The 18,762-nt window shown below is 36.8% G+C and overlaps 1 protein-coding gene across 1 annotated transcript in view; it reads right to left on the minus strand.

The window, feature by feature from the left end:
* The window catches only part of LOC306808623 (connector enhancer of kinase suppressor of ras 2-like), a gene marked incomplete at its 5' end in the record, with an annotated part of 175,918 nt that overhangs the window by 40,772 nt on the left and 116,384 nt on the right, over nt 1–18,762 (minus strand). The window contains 5 exons of the mRNA XM_079319342.1: nt 842–928; nt 4,358–4,563; nt 5,122–5,255; nt 8,967–9,113; nt 17,725–17,793. Of these exons, the coding sequence (XP_079175468.1) occupies nt 842–928; nt 4,358–4,563; nt 5,122–5,255; nt 8,967–9,113; nt 17,725–17,793 (643 nt within the window). The remainder of the gene's footprint in view (nt 1–841; nt 929–4,357; nt 4,564–5,121; nt 5,256–8,966; nt 9,114–17,724; nt 17,794–18,762) is intronic.

The following is an 18,762-nucleotide window of genomic DNA, read 5'->3' on the forward strand; positions in this document are numbered from 1 at the left end:
GTAACAGTGAAATATGAGCTAAACATACATCAACAGATTTGGAATAAATCAGAAAACGCTTGTGCCTTAAGTGAAATTTATTTTCTCTTGGAATGGAAGTTTACTGAAGAAGGTAGTTTAAAATCCTGTATTGAACTTCAAGAAGATAATTCATTTTTGTCACATATTTAGGAGTCAAGTTGAACTCCTCTCAGCATCCAGACCATTCCTAAAAGAATCTAAAAAACCAGTATTTAAGAATGTTCAACAACCAGTGTCACAATAAATATGGTTGTATATTTGAAGAACATTCTTTTGAATGATATGATTTCTTTTTTGCCAGAGGAAATAAAGGAAGAAAGAAAATGTGCAATCACTTTTCCTTCTTGCAAAGTTCATAAATCCCACAGGGATCAATGGAACTTGATGTGATTAGAACTGCTGGTCTGAACACTGATGGTACAATTGCTGATTCCTGTTCCAAATTTTAATTCATACTGATCAAAATGTTCTCAAAGGATGCTACCTTACATCTGTATCACTTACTGTTTTCTTGTGCAGATTTAGAACTGATTGCTTTTAACACGTATCTGAGTCTTCAAAGTACTTTTGCCCTTGATGTTTATGTTTCTTTATACTAGAATTAAATTCCTCCTACTAACACAAATTTTCAATTTTCAGAAATAGCAACAGAAAAGCACAGACACTAAACAGACTCTTTTATATCCTATGTGACACTAAAAAAAAATTTTAAAAAAAGAAAAAAAAAAGAGAAAGATTTTTTTTTTATTCCTGTGATGATCCTTAAGCAGCAACAAAGGAAAATATCTTGGAGAACATCAGAGAAAAAAAAGATACTCACCTCTGCTTCCCCTCTTGTACATGTTCTGTTCCTTGGACTCCCCTATCCAGCTGTACTCAGTAGGCATTGAAACTGGCCTCAAATCTCCTGGAAACAAGGCAAGGAAAACCAATATCATTTTTGAAGCCTGGAACTGGAGGGCTGTAGGGTCAGTAATGTCTATAAATTCCAGGTGTTTATAAATTCCAGCCCATTATCAGAGCTGTGGACTTTAGGATCAGTGAAACATCCCAGAGCCTCCTCTTCATCCCCCTGACCTCAAGGGAATCACCACCAACTTTGGTGAAATTCCTTGTAAATGTTGACCAGATCACAAATTTATCTGAAAACTGTGCTCTGTTAATACTTGTTACTCAACAAACAGGTGTTGGGAATAAAGAAACAGATTTTAAGTGGATAGAAAATGCTGTAGGAAAAGTAGAGAGAGAATTAATATAGATACAAAAACAAAGATCTGCCAGGGAAAGGTATATTGAGATTTTCCCATATTACACTTTTGTGCACACCATGAAATTTAGTGCATAAATAATCCTATGGGAAAAAAAAACAACTTATTTTCATTGTCTGCCTCTCAGCTGGGACCACCTATAACTACAAATGTAGGATTCAACCCTAATCCTCAGAAGAACAATATCAATTAAGAAAAAGACCTCAATAAATAAAAATAATAATCACTAATATAAAAAGATAGAGAAACAAGATTACAAATTATTAAAAAAAAAAAGAAAATAGGCACATAAGAAGTGAAGATCAACTTAACCAAACTGAGCAGTTTCTTCTTTAAAGAAAGGAAAGGTCTGAAATGATTTATACACAAATACAGATACCACAGCACAACAGACATCAAAAATAGAAATTTAGGACAGGAATCACACAAGGCAAATGAACAAGTGATTTTGTAAACTGCTTATTTCACTTCCAAGTCCTTTCCCAATAAAAAGTAACCTATAAATTGTCTTGACATTGCAGCTTGGATATTTTTTATGAGGAGGAAAAAATTGTTGTGTGCAAAGATAGAAGAATAAATTGAAAGAAAGAAAAGAATTATTTATGATGTTTTTGCCTCTAACACATAAATGGGAGAGGTTTGATATGCATTGCCACAAGAGCTCTGTAGATCATTTTGGAGTAAGAAAAAGAACAGAGTATAATGTGTAAAACAAAAAAATGCACTGCAATGTTAAAAACAAGCTTAATTTTCACAAATACATTGAAAAAATGGATTTTTTATTTACCTTCTTGGATTTTGCATGTACTATCAAGACCCATCACCTGTCTGAGTATCCATCCCCCTACCAGCTGCACAGGAGAATTATTTCTAGTAATGGTTGGAATCCTGGCAAGTCCAGGGCTGGATTTTGGAGCAGTAGTTTGTGTCAGGAAAATGGCTACTGGGCCATGAAAGGCTTCAAAAGTTTTATTTTCATTTCTTTGCCCATGGCTCTGTGGTTCCAGCAGCAGTTTATTGGAGCTGCCATAAATCCTGTCTTTTTACTGACTTTTTGTCACTTTGATTGATATCACCTCTCAGTCAGAAGGTACAAAACATCCCACTACAGTGGAACATCATTTGCATGTCTGTTAATCAATGGATTAATTGAATCTGTAGTTTAAAAAAAAATCTGGTTTAGCAGTCCTTTTTGAGAGAAAGGTGCATTTCAGACTGTAAAACCAAATTCCTTCTGGATTGCAATCAGAATTGTCCATCATAGACAAAAAAAAAAAAAAAAAATCTTGTATACTCTTGATATTAGGGAGAGAGCCCAATATTTTAAGTCACCATGTAACAAGAATTGATGAAAGCAAGCCAAATACACCCATCTGGCTCCAATTTTAATCACAGTGAAGATTTCTCTTTATCTTTCATTCTAATTTTGTTTTAAAATGATGTCACTCCACAGGGAGATAAAGAGTGATCATTTCTGACCCTAAGATGGAATCCTGTTCTTCAGACTCACAGCTCTTTCAAGCACCAAGCAGTCACTAAAAATATCCTGTCTATAACAAAGATCTGTTAACATTTCCTGCTCTGAAAAGGTTCTGTGTGCATATACACACCATCAAATCCATTTCACTTGCCATCTTTACCAGAAATCCAGCTGCAATCAGCAAATTGCAACAGCAGGAGGGAAGTTCTGTGCAACTGATAAACACAAGGTAAATACTGAGAGCAGGAGGCAGAGAAACTGCATTAAAGAACATTCCTGGTAGCAAACTCCACACCAGACTAAGCAGCAGCAGAATCAGTGACTGCAATGCTTTAAAATTTTCTTTTTTCCCCCCACTGTTCTCCCTTTCAGCTGCTGTTGGATCTCCCATCAGAACCACTCTTGGGACTCTCTACACTGAACTGCAGCAGGGTTTTAGTACCTGTGTTCTTCACTGACACATTTTCCTTTACTGCTCTGAGCTTCTGAGAGATTTTTCCCTTTCCAAAATTTTAAAGAGAAAAACTTAAAAAGTTGTTGGGGCTTTTTAACAAAATGAGAGGAAAAAAGGTCTCAGAGTAGATGAGAAAAAGTACTCATTGATGGCTTGCCATATATAAATAAATAAATATATTTTAAAATATAGCAGCTACCCATAGAGATCACCATGGTCATTGCTTCCTCTGAGGCTCAGAAATAATGCCATTTTTCAAATCAGACATAATTCCAGGTTTCAAAAGAAATCTCCTATCTGAAATCTGTAAGCTTTACAAAACTGCCTTGAAATTAAAGCCACTGTAAAGACATGGATCATACACTGCTGTATTTCAGCAGTATTTTTCTCAAGTTCATTAAACACCAAGAAATTCAGTTGAAACAGAGAAGTAAAATAATTTAGCAGTTAGCTTACAAGACCATCTTTTATATGGATCTATCTTTTATATATCCATATATTTGTATATAAGCAGGTGTGATTGTTCACCTGTACACTCCATAGGGATTTATATACACACAATATTTTTTCAATTGAAAAAATGCACACACTTTTTTCTATAGAAAAAATACACACAATTTTTTTCTATGAAAACCAAAGTTAATATTTGTTTTAATGGCATTTCATATATTTAATCAATTCTCATCCTGAGATTTTTAATACAGTTCCAGCACTAATGCACTGTAGGACATCCTCATGCAAGGAATGCAGTGCTGAATTTTGGAGGGCTTTCCTTCTTACAGACACTTTCATACCACAGGGCAGGCCCTGCACTGAAGTTTAACAGCCCAGAACATTGCAAGTGGAATAATCTCCAGGATTTTGGGAGGGGAAACTGAGTAAATCAAGATGTTGTCTTATCCAAATAATATGAATTTAATTATCATTCAATGCTCCAGTATGAACTGTGAAATAACTGTAAATAACTTACTCCTGACCAGCAATGTTAGTGTGCAATTTTTCTAATCATTCCTTCATGCAAACTTGTTTGCACTGTTCAGAGGCAGCAGGTCACAAGGAATGACAGATTTTGGGGGTGAGCAGCACAGTTATAAATGTGGCCAGTCAGGAGGAGGGTGAGGAAATCCATCCTACCATGAGTGGGGGTTTTTTCTCTTCTCCTGACACCTGTGGCTCTGCTCCTGTCATACTCAGAGCCCCCAGGGTGTCCTTCCCCTTCCACCAGTGTGTAGAACTTCCCACTCTCGTGCTCCAGGAAATAGTTGGGAGACTCAGAGCCTTTCATCCCAGACTTCCCAAATTTGCTGATGTCGTCACAAGACATGATCCCAATTTCATCCCTAAAAACAGAAGGTGGTGGAGAAATGAATAATTCAAGGTGAATTTCCAGCCTCTCCCAAATGTTACAAATAAAAACTCTTGAAATTGAAATGCTGGGGGAGAATTTTATAAGTTCATTCAGCAAACAAATTTCATTCAACAAATGTAAATGAACCATCATCAGGTGCCACTTTAACTGTAAAATAAACATTCAGGAGTTTTCTAGGATCTGAAGGAGAACATAAGGAATTGTTTAATAGGGGCATACAAGGGTTTCCCTTGCAGAAATGCTTGATATTAAGATAGAATTAGATATATAAAATTAAATCAAACTAAATCATTAAAGACTTCCTTAAATACTTCCTTGATTTAGGACTAAACCCAGGTTTTGCTCACCTAAGTGGAAGTGAAGTCATTCAAAACAATGATATGGTGCTTAATGTATTTTTAGCTCTTAATTTTATTAATTATTTAGCTTGATGGTGGGGGTTGTTCCTTTTGCTTTTTGTATTAATCTAAAGAAATCAAAGGGTAAAATTTTATTTTTCAAACCCTCAAATTTCTTAGGACATAAATACCTGGGGCCATAAAGTCCTGACATAGGGGAGAGAATGAAAACATCCTGGAGTGCAGAATTGTCCATTTTTGAGGACATGCCCATCGTGCTCGTTGGGGTTGTAGAGCTGCTCGTGGGGCTGGTGGGAATCACAGGCTGTAAAAAACAAAAAGGACACATGAAAAACAAATTATTGTTTTCTGTGCTGCAAGAAATGATAAAATCTCTGTGCATCAATTTAGGAATTTTGACTTCTTTTTTGGATTAGCCATTTTTTAAAAAGTTCTAATGTTTCTTCCAAAAAGGTGTCTAGTGAAACTCTAGACTTCAAGACTAGTTATGAAAGAAACTGATAAACGACCATTAAATTAATTTCAAAGCCACCTCAAGGGAAAATCAGAGACTCAATCAAAATATGATCTTTAATCATTGCAAAAAATCAATTATCTGAGGTGAAAGGACACAGTGTATTAAATGCCATTAATACAGAAGTTAATTACAGAACTCTGGAATACTTGTACTGAATGAAATTATCATGTTGGTTTCAGTGGAAGATTTATTGTTGGCAAGGACAGAACATTTATTTTTTAAATAAAGCAGAATTCAAGCTTTATAGCCATGGTGATACAAATAATGTTCTACAGTAAACAGCAAAGAAATACAAATTAACCTACACAATAAAGAAATATCCTTTAAGATTTTTACTTTTTAAACTTTTACATGACTTTGAACACAATTTTTTGATTCACATGTCATAGAGAAGCTCAAGTCAATGGTCTACAAGGACTAGAAAGATCTGCAGGATACAGAGATATAAACTAAGAATTTTTTCAACCAAGGTTCAGTCTGTGTTGATATCAAGAAATAGAAAATATTTTTATTTAGACAAGTTATGCTTAAATAGATACAACCAGTTTTCTACAGGTGAAAGGAAAACCTGGCGACTCAAAATTTGGATGAAAGTTATAAACACCAATCTTTTTCTAAATAAAACGCTTTCTATCCTCTAGAGTTAAACACTGAAATATTTTTGAATGCAGTTCAAAAGTAAAAGCAGTACCAAAAAATGAAGGTTTTTTTCATAAGAATGTCAGTCTACAAAGAGATAAAAATTATATTAGTTCTCTATGTTTATTGTTAAACTAAATAATAAATGGTGTAATTGTTCTGGATCAATTAGTTATGACAGGAAGGATTATTCCAATTTGAAAAGTTCTGCAAATAAAAAAAAAATACAATAAATGTTCTATTTTATTTAAATAAAGTTCTAGTGTGCAGAGCACTATTTGACATTGCAATTGAAAAAAAAAATTGTTCTGAGTGGGAAAATAATTAGAGAGTTTATAAATTCAAATAATCTACTATCACATAATGTCAGACAGAGAAAAAATGGGGAAATAGTATCACAAATCTTACTGAAAGAGAACTGGCAAATAAAAACTCTGCTGTAGTTAATTGAGCATCAAGGGAAACCCTCAAAAGCAAAGCAATACTACAACCAGGCCAAGTAATAAATTTTATAAGACCTCACAGATTCTGTATCATCAATAATTCATAAATTACCTATGTGGTATAATTTTAAACTTAATTATTGTAGAAAAATATTAATAAACTCTGTAAGTGCCTTAAGGAACAATAGAAAATACAACAACTTTTAAATAAAACTTCCGGCTGTGCACCAACCTGAGGTAACAAATGTTTTCCAGTTCTTAAATCCTAATTCCTTTTTCCCTTCCCTAATTATGCTCTGCTTTTATTTTGGTTGGGTTTTTTTGTTTTTTTGTTTTTTGGTTTTTTTTATCCAGTACTAAACCAGAATGGAAAAGTTTCTGCATGTGTGGACACTTAAATATATGGGGTGCACCATGAAAATAGCAAGGGCAGAGAAATATGTGTGGATTTGAGCCTGGAAATGCACACACCCATGTGTGTTATCCCTTTTTTGTGACATTGGGATTTTTGGTGAATGTTTCTTTCTCTTTCTGCTCCCACTGAGGTGTTTTCCTGCAGTTTGTTGCTGTTTGGTCGTTCCCTATCCTGTTTTTTTTTTTTTTTTTGTCTTGGTGCAAACCCTCCTGTCCCTGCTGTTTTCTCTGCTTATCCCAAAACTTGCTCAGCCAAACCAGCAGAAAACTGCAGAACAACAAACAAAAAAAAAAACAACCCAGAAATTCTCAGCACATGGGGCTGCTCCAAGTGTGAAAACTGCCAAAGGCAGGGAAAGGAGAGGACACTGCAGCCACCAGGAGAGGGAAGTGAGCTCACTGCTTCAGCAGCAACAAGCTGTTGTGTCAGCTGTCCAGGAAGCACAGGCTCCTGTGATTAAATTGAAATTTCATCAGTCTGCTTCCAAGTCATTACTGACAATAATAAATAATCCCAGCTCCAGGTGGGAGCTGCAGGAAACAGGCAAACCCAAAACCTGTGTCCTGAAATGGCCCCAGGCAGGAAGAATAAAAGGTCTGAAATTGGTTTTGCACACCTCATAACAGAAGTTATTCTTAAGATGTAACACTAGTAGGTCTGTTTTTGTTTTCCCAAGTGGTTTATATTTTAATTTAAATGTCTCACCCATTATTCTCTGATACTGAGGAAATACACCCCAGGAAGGAAACATTCCAAACACCTTTTGCTCCTCAGGGGCTCCTCAGGACATCACAAAACCAGAATTGCTGATAATTCCACAAAAGCAGCTTGGTGCACTTTCACTTTTCTGGCTACCACCACAAAGGTTGGTATTTTTGTTGGAAAATGCTGTGCCACCCATGCAGTGTATGGAGCACACAGTGCTCACTCTGCCTCCAGATCCAGTGCTGCTCGTGAATTTGGATTCTCTAATGTACAAACAGAAAGAGAGGAGCTCTCTGCAAGCCCTGTGCAATTGCAATTTCCATTTTGCTGCCCCTGGAGGCTCCATCTGAAGTTCACATGAGCATCTTGCCAGAGCAAAGGATGTTATTCCTGCAGCATTGTGACAGAAAAATCCCCTCTGGTGTCACAGGGGCAGGCACAGAGAAAGAAAGGTGGCCCTAAATCCCACTGGCAGCATTCCTGGGCTGCAAGGATTGCACAAACTCCTGAAGGGAAGCCACTGTGCAGGATTCAGGCACTCTGAGAAATGAAAGATTCAGAAAATGCCAGGCGAGGAAGAAATCTGCCTGGATAAGCTTGAAGGGTTTGTTTTGTCCCATTTGTTTCAAAACCATTCAGAAACACACCAAGCAAACAAAACAGCTCTGAGAAGCTTCCACATTATGGAAGTGCATCAACTTCTTACAGGATATTATATGGGATTTAGTGGCCAACCTTTCCTTTAAAAATGACATTTTGAGTTCAGTGTTTCAGCTAGTTTTTCTTTCTGTAGAAAGAAGCTGTTGTGATGTTCACAGTTGTCTTTTTCTTTTTTTTTTTTTTTCATCAGCAAACTTTCAAGGAATGAGCACACAAAAAAATTCCAGAGGTTCTGTTATCCCTGCTACCAAAACCTCCAGCTGGATGAGAGGTGTGCGACAGAAGCAGAGTTCTCCTGGAATTTAATGGATCTGACACACTTGATTACAAAACAAGCAGTTGACAGACTGTGAAATAATGGAAATAGGGAGGCACTTCTGCCTCTGCCAGGCAGAGCAGCCACTGAACCTTGCTCTTCATAAAATTATCTGTAAATGTTCTTTCCTTGTCTGAATTCCTCTGGCTCCCAGAGTCACCAAAACATGAAGAAAACAATCTGATCATTGCCACACTTATTTACCTCAGCACTCTGCTCCAGAGGGGTTTGGGACAGGCTCCTGTTCCTTTCTCTGGAAGGCAAAATCTCATAAATAAAGGATTTAGCAGGACACTGCAGCATTGCAGCAGCCACCTTACCTGCAGTGCCAGAGGCTTCCACCTCACATTCTTCAGCAGGGCAGGAGCAGACACCAGGGTGTTCTGAGGACGTTTTTTCAAGGTTAAAATCACTCCATTTGGGTCTTCCCACAGTGCATTCACCAGGTTCTTTAACTGCCAGCCAACCTAAGGAAAAAAGCCCATAATTGAATTTTGAGAGCTTTCCATTTAACCTGAAATGTGAAGGAAATGTTCTGTTAACCAATAAGTTCTCTTACAACCTGCTCCTTGCAAACATGAGCAGTTTTTATAAACTCTGTTGGTCTGAAATCATGCTGCTGCAGCTGGATTTTTATTTTTCCTTTAGCCACATCCCTGAACAAAATAAGGCAGAAGTGAACACTGTTACCCTTTCAATAACCTGTGAGATCACTGAATATTTTAAATCAGAAGATGAGGTCTAGGAGCCATGAAATCTTTTCAGTCTGGGTTCTGAGTTGCAACAGTGAGCACTGAGGAGGAAACCAGACTGTGCTGGAAGAACATAAGTAGCATGAATATAAGAGCTGTAACACCCTGACTGGAGATAATAATAATCATAATAATAGTAATAAGGTCCTTTAATAAATGATCCTTTTTTGGTTTATCTGTACAGCCCCTGAGTCTCCAAATTACTGTAAATTGCAAACAGAGCCATAAAAAAGGACATCACTGATACTGTAAGGATATTTGTGCCACTCACAAAAAAAACTAACTTAGAGACATTTTGTAATCATCTCGATTATTTAAACAGGTATTTACTGTGAATTATTTATACACAAAACCAGAAAAATTATTTTCAGGGTTTTCCTCTTTCCCCTGCCCTTTCTGTCCCAGTCAGAGCAGATTTTTGGAGCAGTAGTACATGGCCATGGCAAAAACCTGCCATAAATGTTGAGTGCCACAAATCTGAGCAGGAATTGGAATGCTGTGTCCACACAGCAATTCCCAGACAGAACCTTCCCAAGGCAGATGCAGCAGCCAGAAAATGAACTTGTGAGAATGAAGAGCCCAGTGAATCCCAGAACAGGAGCAGCACCCAGAGATGCCAGCAGGAAATATTTCATACTGGCCATGTTTGACCTGTCAGAGTTCACTAATAACATTTTAATCATCATTTATCTTCTGACCAAAGTGTGAATTCCCACTGCTATTAAAACCCAGGAAAATAAATTATTTAGGTGCTCAGACACAGAGCAGTCTACATTCATCCCCTTGTTATATCAGGTGGAGTTTATGACTTCCACTTAGAGGAAGATAATATCTGATTATATAAAAATGAGAAGGGAAAATAGTAAAAGATAACTTCCAAGAGATTTGAACTAAAATCCTCTCCTAAGGGCTGAAGAGAATTTGGGATACCAAGTGTAAGCACAGTGGGCCAAAGCCAGGATCCCACTGTGATCCCCACCTGGGACAGAACTGCAAGACGTGTCAGAATTCCAGAAAGGATTTTAAAAGCTTTTAAAAGTTCTGTTCTATTTTTAATGCTGCTGTTCTATTGAAAAACTTTCTAAAAATGCAGTGGCCACAGGAAACCAGAAACCAGCAGTAATTGTAAAGAGGTCACATCCAAACAAATGCAAGGATGGCAGCTTGCAGCCCAAAACCTCCTCCAGTTTGGGCTGTATTTATTAAAGAACAGGAGCCATATATTTTTTTTCCAATTTACTCAATTATAGAAATCAAATGGAACTATCTTTTATTTTTATAGATTGATGGAATTTTCAGATTGTCAAAATCCTTAGAGTTCTGTGGTCTCCTTTTAGAAAAGAATGATAAATAATTAAGTTAATGATAAATTATTCCAATGAGAACCTTAATGACAAAACCATTAAATCCCAAGATCTATCAGAGAACCCTCTGCAGTCATTACTACTGGGCAATGATAAAATGCTCTCAGGAATTTGGACAAGTTATTATAAATTGTATTACTAAAAATACCTTTGAAAAAAGAGAAGTCATTACTGTGGATTAAAAATCTTAGTTGAAAACCAGTCCTTGAGTCAGATTTTGACATTTACTCCTAAAGAATCAGTCTTTAAAGCAATTACTGACTTCTAGCTCTGGTAAATGCATTCTCCAGAAAGGTATTTTGCTTCTTCAAAGTTTTTTAGCACATACAGTCAAAATCAAATTCTACAAAAGGGGTTAAGATATTTCAGCAAGGTGAGTTAAATTAAAATTAGAATAATGAAGTAATAGAAGACCAATGTGATACTTATTTTCCTCCATAAATGAAAAAGGATGCTAATTTAGATTCTAAAGATGGAAGAAAAGAAGAATGCAAAAGAATTCACTCAAAATAGTCAGAGAAAGGCAGATGCTTGAAATTTTCATAATTTACACTAAAGACTGCCACAATCATTAGTTTTTATTTGTTTGTACATCCTCAGTGTAGAAAGAAGAGGTTCAGGTAAAAAGTCTATATTAATGTTTATATTAAAGGATTTGTTAGTGTTATCATAGAAACTATGTGGTGGAAATTTAAGAATAAAGCAACTTAAAAAATAATAGTTCCAAAAATATCAATTGCTAAAATAAAAAATTCCTTTACCAGGAAATTCCACAATGCTGAGGTAATTTCGATAATTTTTTAGCTGGGACTCCTTCATTAATGTGTTCAGAAATACATGAAAAACATAACCCACTTTCATCCACAGCAAAGCAGGGTTTTTTTAGTTCTCCAATATTTTCTTTAGACTCTCCTCATAATGACTTTGCTCCTTCTCATTCAGAAGATCTGGATTTGCATGAATGGGATTTGGAATGCATCCTACCAGCAGTAGGGATTTCAGCATCATTATAAATCCAAACTCTATTCATGCTGAAGAAGCACCTTTTCTTCCTTTGGAAAATAAAACCTACCTGCCTGGGGATGACTCACTGCAGATCTGTATAAAAAAAAAAAAATCATACAAAAGATTCCTACAGATGCACACAACAAAATAAAAAATCAGTGCATTTTTGGGTGTCTGCAGAGGCATGAAGTGCATGATATATTTGTCTATCAAAAGGAACTGAGAAAACAGCTGAAGTGTTGGACATGGTGCTGTTTATCAGAGGGTTCCAGGGCTCTGAAACCCACAGCAGTTATTCACCTCCCTGCCAATTTCTTCCAAACACATTATACCTGTTTGTTGTGGTTGGAATTTAGAAGCAAAATTCAGCTCAGATGGTGGAACTGGGAGTGCACAGGGGAGAGAGGAATGTGTTCCTTTCTCTGCTTCCCCCAAAAATTCTGGGGACAAGGCAGGAATGGAGTTCCTCAGTTCCTTCACTGCCTTACCAAACCCTCTCAGGGCTCTGAAAAATGGAAAAGTTTAAGAAATACAGAACCACTGAGTGCACCTCCCAAGGAAGGGAGGTTACACCTTAATTTGCTTGGGGGGCTTGTGCCTGTTCTGCTCCCTGGATCACCTGCCAGCTTTGCTGTTACCTGGCGTGGGGAGACACAGAGCAATAACTAAACAGCAATTTAAAAGCTCCCTAGTCAGGCATTTGGTCTGGAAACCAGTTGTGCCAAATATTTTCAAAATATTTATATCCTACCATATTGCACAGCACCTGAAAACAAGAAATTCTGCTCTGACTGCAGTCACCCCTCACAGGAACCAGGACAGATGTTTCCCCTCATGACTCTCCAAACACATAAGCAAAACCATCTGGATATTTACTTGAACCTGCAAAGTTTGACCTCTCTTCATATTTGCATTAAAAAAAGAACCCAGCTTGTGTAAACCCAACTTTTTTTAAGGAAGCAGACTATCAGCTTTTCATATTTTAAGTAATTCATTTTGCCTCGTTAGGGAATTAATCAAGGGAGCTGGTTTGATTAAGATGGAAATCAGAAATTATTATTAGACAAAAATGTGCTGGAAGATCATAAGATGTTTTCTGTCACTGAAGGGGAAGCTCGTCATTAACACCTGTAGCTGATTCACTCTCATTAATATTCGAGCTGCTCCTAACAATAATTGATGGTGGAAAACCAAATGTTCTCCCATTATCTTACACAGTTATTTCCATTAACTAGCAGAGAAACACAGCAAGAATCCAAGAAGAAGCAAGATCTGCTACTGGAAGAGAGGCTTTACTGAGCCTTTGTGAAAGGCAGAATGTGGAGAATAAGTAACATGTGGCACTTTGTTTGGAAACAGAAGGACATCTTTTGGGGAAAGAAGTTCAAATTCTCATGACATCTTTTGTCCTTTTTTATATTTTTTTCCCCTGCATGCATTTCCCCACACACAGTGTGCTGAAACACAGATGGTGTGACCTGGCACCACATTTTACAGAATTACCTCCACCTAAAATGAGCTCTCATTAGGACTCATATTTACAATTCAGCAAACAGACACCAAGGGTATTAATTCAATGGCTGTCTTCACACAAATAAATTAGTGCTGAAATTATTTCATTGTGCCAGGCTCTTGACACACTTAATTTCAAGCATGCAATTTGACAGTGAGCAGTAAGAAAGGGCATTAGGCTGCTGATCATGTACTTAGAATCAAAAGATATTTGGGGTTTGAAGGGACATTTAAAGGTCATTTAGTCCAACCCCCCTGCCAGGAGCAGGGACATTCTCAAGTGATTTTCTCAGAGCCCTGTCCTGGCCTTGGACACTTCCAGGGATGGGGCAGCCACATCTTCTCTGATCAACCTGTCCCTTTGTTTCACTGCAGAAAAATTTCTTCCTTTTCTCTGCTCCACATCTCCCCTCTTTCAGCATAAAGTGGTTTCCCCTCTACAACAGACCCTAAAAAGTCTGTCCCCATCCTTCCTCCAAGCCCTTGAAAGCCCAAGATCCATCATTCCAAAAAACAACCTCAAGTGTGAAAATGCAACAACTTTAGTTCAAACCAGCAGCTGCTTCAAGAGAATACAAAAACCATGGAGCAGCACAGATTTATTACAGATCTTTCTGTGGCTATTGCTCTGGCATAGCAGTGCTTTCTGCCTTAAGGGGTTGTTTCTCTTTCTGGTGCTTATTGCCTCTGTCTGTGGAGAAAGAGGAATTCTGTCTCAGCCTCAGCTGGCTGAGTTAACCAAACTGAAATCCTTAAATTATTTCTCTTCCTATAAGACAGATGACACATTTTCCTTTTCACCCATTACATTTCTTTAATGCTCCTATCTGAGTTAACACCTCTGATAGCTGTAAATGACCTGAAGATCAGACAGTATTTCAGACAAGCTATTACTAATGCCAAGACAATGGTGTCCAAACTCAGCTTCTCCTGGAAACCTATTCCTGATTAATTCCAAGTTCATCTTTGCCATTTTCAGTCACATCAGCTCTATGGTGCTCAGTTGGTTTGGGATTAATTACTACACTCTGACTCCTGGAGTTTTGCCAGGTGCTCTTGAGTAACATCAAGCTTTCAACAGGAATTACTAAAAGCCTTATTATTGCTCTCTGTCCTATGAAATAACCTTCAAATCCTAACCCTCACAAAAAAAAAAAAAAAAAAAAAAAAAAAAAAAAAAAAAAAAAAAAGACAGTTCAATTCAGTTTTCCCTTATTTACAAATCAATTCTCTATCCAGAAGTAGACAAAATATTTTACAGGTAGTCAGGTAGATGAACCAATATTTATTTGGTCTCCAATATTTTCATTGTCTGGAAAACTATCTAAAAAGGAATGTTAACACAATTTCATTTTCATAATTTTATGCTGAAAAAGAGTTGCAATAAAAAAATCTCCTATTTCAATTAAGCAGCAGAAAATACACAACCTAAGGAGTAATTGTTAATTTTGCAAACAAAGAAGTGCTAGAGTGGCATCTTTAGTACTTCTGTATAAATTTATGGGAGAGGGAATAAAAATCTACAAGGCACTGGCAGAATTGGTACCTGTTGTTATTGTAGGGAAAAAGAAAGAGTTAGGGTGGCAGTAATTTAGAATGTATAACTTATTCTTAAAGTTCCTTATGCTGTTTTATGAAAATCTTATAAGCAAGAAGAACAAGCAGAAAAGCAAATAAGGAAATTGGATAATGATTAAATGATCTTAACAGCCAGTGGTGAATCGCCTGCTTTAATTAATTTCTTGCTTAAGTACTATTATTCTTTCTTTGATCTTTGTAATTGTATTACAGAGTGGTCCTTGGTTCGACCAGATTCCACGTGGAAAGGCTTTTATTCCTCACTTTTTCAGTTGTTGCATTACATAATTTGAAGCAGCTTTCCTTTAATACCTCCTGAACACTTTTTAACTCTCCTCTCCATTGAAAAGCTCTTGGAAAAGTAAAATAAAATTTTACAAAGTTGTGACAATTCCCTGGGGACTCTGTTCAGTGCCCAACCACCCTCTGCAGGGAGAACATTTTTCCTGAAATCCAACCCTGGAGCAGCTCCAGGCTCTGTAATCTCATTTTCACTCTTTCAGCACCACAGTTCTGCCCTAGCCAGGAATGAATCCTTGCCCTGGACAGCTCCACAAACTCCCTGTGAAAAATGCAGAGTGCAACAGCTGGAATTTAAAGAGGATGCTGAGGAGGTTGTACATTAGGATGACAAACTAGAAGTGCTTAAATTATCCACCTTACTAAAAAAAAAAAAAAAGAAAAAAAAATAGATGAGCTAATTTGATTGCATCCTGAAAATACCTAAAAGAGAAACCTGCTCTCCAATTTAAGAGGTAAAAATACATCAAGATCAAAGGACTGGAAGCTTGTGCCAGACAAATATAGACTACAAATAAAATTACTTTTTTTCCCCCAAGCAATGAGAATAATTAACTACCAGAACAATTTATGACAGGTTGTGGGAACATCAATGAAAGTTTTAAAACTCAAATGATCATTTTAAATGAGTATGAATTTATCTAGAAAATACACTGGCCTAGTTCAGTCAAAATCAGATTAAATGGTGCTGGCAGTCAGCTGTAGGATTGGGATCTGCTAAAAGAGATCCACACTTTCTCTGCTCAGGAAAATATTTCCAGCAGTGGCAGGACAAAACAATACTCTAATAATATTCAGAGCAAGTTCTTCCAAAAACAATGTGTTGAAGAGGATTTATACTTGATGTAATATAAAAGATTGGTACCAAAATGCTACAGAAACATCAATCTTAAACAAATGTATAGCACAGATAAAATCTTCTTTGGAAAACATGTGGGAACACCAGAGATTTCAAAGTTCTCTAACCCTCCATTATTATTTTCAAATGGGTTATACCCCTTTTTATGAGCTAATATTAGAATATTGATTACGTGGAAATGTAATGAGCTGTTGCCTTTGAATAATTCTAGTCCACTAATGGAAATAATGCTAATTATAAGCAAAATATGGATCATCATAATGTGATAACTCTGGGGAAGAGGGAGCACAGCTGAGGGTGATTTGCAAGGAGTGCCTTAAAGGACACATTGGAGATCTAAGGGATATTTAAAATATTAAAACTTCCAATCCATGAGGGGTGAGAGTTGGACATTTCACCTCTGAGCCATGCAAACACTCACTAATTCTTCCTGGTTTTCCAAACTGAACACATAATTAGACTTTTCAAAGCAATAATAAATTTCCAAAAGAACCAGTGCCATTTACCTTTTTCCTTGGCTTGTTAGAAACTTCAAAATGAATCATTAATATATTCTGGTTTTTGGGGTTTTTGTTAGAAAAAAGTATTTTATAGCACTTGACTCGGCTGTTGGTCCTGTGCCCTCAGGTGGAAAGGGATTACAAGAACCAACCACCTTGAGCCTGCTGTGATAACAGACATGGAAAGAGTTGCAAAAAAAGCCAATTCTTGAGAAGCTGAATGGGGGATTTCACCTCTGGGAGTAAAGATTAAATCAGATCTGTCACTTGAAGAGTGTGTTTGATGGAGAAATCCAGTCTAATGCATATTTCAGCTTGTAACTATGACAACTCTCTAATACAGATAAGAGCTGTGTGTTGCATTAACATTTAAAGTGTAAATTAATAAGTTATACTTCTTTTCAAGAGAAAATATTTGCTCTCCAATCATAAGATTTTAATGGCCAGCCTTTCATATTTCCACTTCACACAAGTGACAGAAAGAAATTTCTTAATTTTGCAGCTGCTGTGTCTGGAGATGGGGTTCACCAGGACAAAGTGAAATAGTTAAATTAGAAGTTTCTCAGGAAGTTATCATTGTCCTTGTCACTACTCATGCCTAAGAAATAATAAATAACAGTGTTCCTTTCACCTGTAGCTCCAGCAACACTGGACCATTTAAATTATATTTAAATGACATACTGAGGTTCAGCATCCACGTGCTTATGAGCATCTTAAAAATAAATCTCCATCTGAGAATGCCCAAACCCCAAACCTGGCAGATTTCAATCAACATTTTCATCATTTTTATATCTTCCCCCCAACAAAATCAGAATACATGGCTGCTACAGCACTTCTGCATTATTAATCTGGATCCTGCATTAAACAGAATGCAAAATTCTATTCAAGAGGAGAAGTTAAAGCAGCTGGCAAGTGTATAATGAGAAGTCTAAGAACTTCAAGGAAATATTCTTGGATCTCCTTATATAAGAGTATGATGTTGAACAGCAGCTGTGCAAAATGCAAATTTGGCTTAATCCCTCAGGGCTGGTTACAGACTCAATTTGGGTCTTTTCTTGTTAAGAATAAGCAGTGAATATGACATTTAAAAAGACATTAATAATAATAAATAATAATAATAATAATAATAGAATTGGGCAAAGAAGAATTACTACTTTTACCACTGGGAACAGGCAAAGCCTGCAGCACAGAATTTCCAAAATACTTACCACAGTTTGGTGGTTGACCTGGATCACCTCATCCCCAGCATGGATTTTCTTACACTGGTCAGCAGGAGACTGAGGACAAGAGAGAAAAATTTACTTTACAGAGAGGGTGTGGAGGTGAAAGGAAGAGCAGGAATTGAAACAATAAATGCTGAAGGAGGCAAGAAAGCTGAGCCTGAAATCCCACTGCTGTCAAATAATGATAACTGCTCATGTCCATTAGGAATATTTTTTTTTTCTGAAAACATTTGATGAAGCAATCTAGAATTCCATTTGCCATTCCAAGCTGGAATTCCATTTGCCATTCCAATCTAGAATTCCATTTGCCATTTTTGGCCACTTGAGCTGTTCCACTGGGTTTGGCTGAGCAGCCACAACCTTGTTGGGAATATCCCAACATTCCACGTGGATGATGTGAGGAACCAACCCCCAGAGCCAGTTTCTCCTTCCTGTGGAAAAATGTGGAATTCTGGCAGCCCAGGAGCAAACATGCAACAGAATATTCCTGGAATTCAGCCTGACTTTGACAAATTCTTTGGCTTTAAATGGGAGGTGAGCAGGGGAGTGCAGCAAACACCATTCACAATATTTGACTTCAGCTGATGTTACTCAGAGCAGCAAAGTCCTGGTTTTTTCTCTTTTTAGCTGCTTTCCTGACTTGGATGAGGCTGAGCTAATTAAACACTGGCTCTGAGGTCAATTATCCCTTCAAAAGGAATGAAAAATCAATTTGCTGAAACACCAGAAGTTAAAGGTCTTTGAAGCTGGTTTATCTGCACATGTGATTACACTTCCAGCAAAACCAAAAAAAGCAACTTCTTCTGGTGGTGTCTTAGCAAAAAGTTTTGATAGTCAAAATAAATTAAAAAAAAAAAAAATTCTACTGGCTGGCAATTTATAACTCTTCCTGTGAATTTCAATTGTAAATATATCAATATTTCCCCCACAAACTGCATTATATTTCTAAAATTAATTAGAATTACAGTTAAAAAGTGGATTAATTACAGCATGAGTAATTCAATCTATGAACATAATCTCTCC

This window comes from Erithacus rubecula (assembly GCF_903797595.1).
Source record: "Erithacus rubecula genome assembly, chromosome: 15".
Lineage (NCBI taxonomy): Eukaryota > Metazoa > Chordata > Aves > Passeriformes > Muscicapidae > Erithacus > Erithacus rubecula.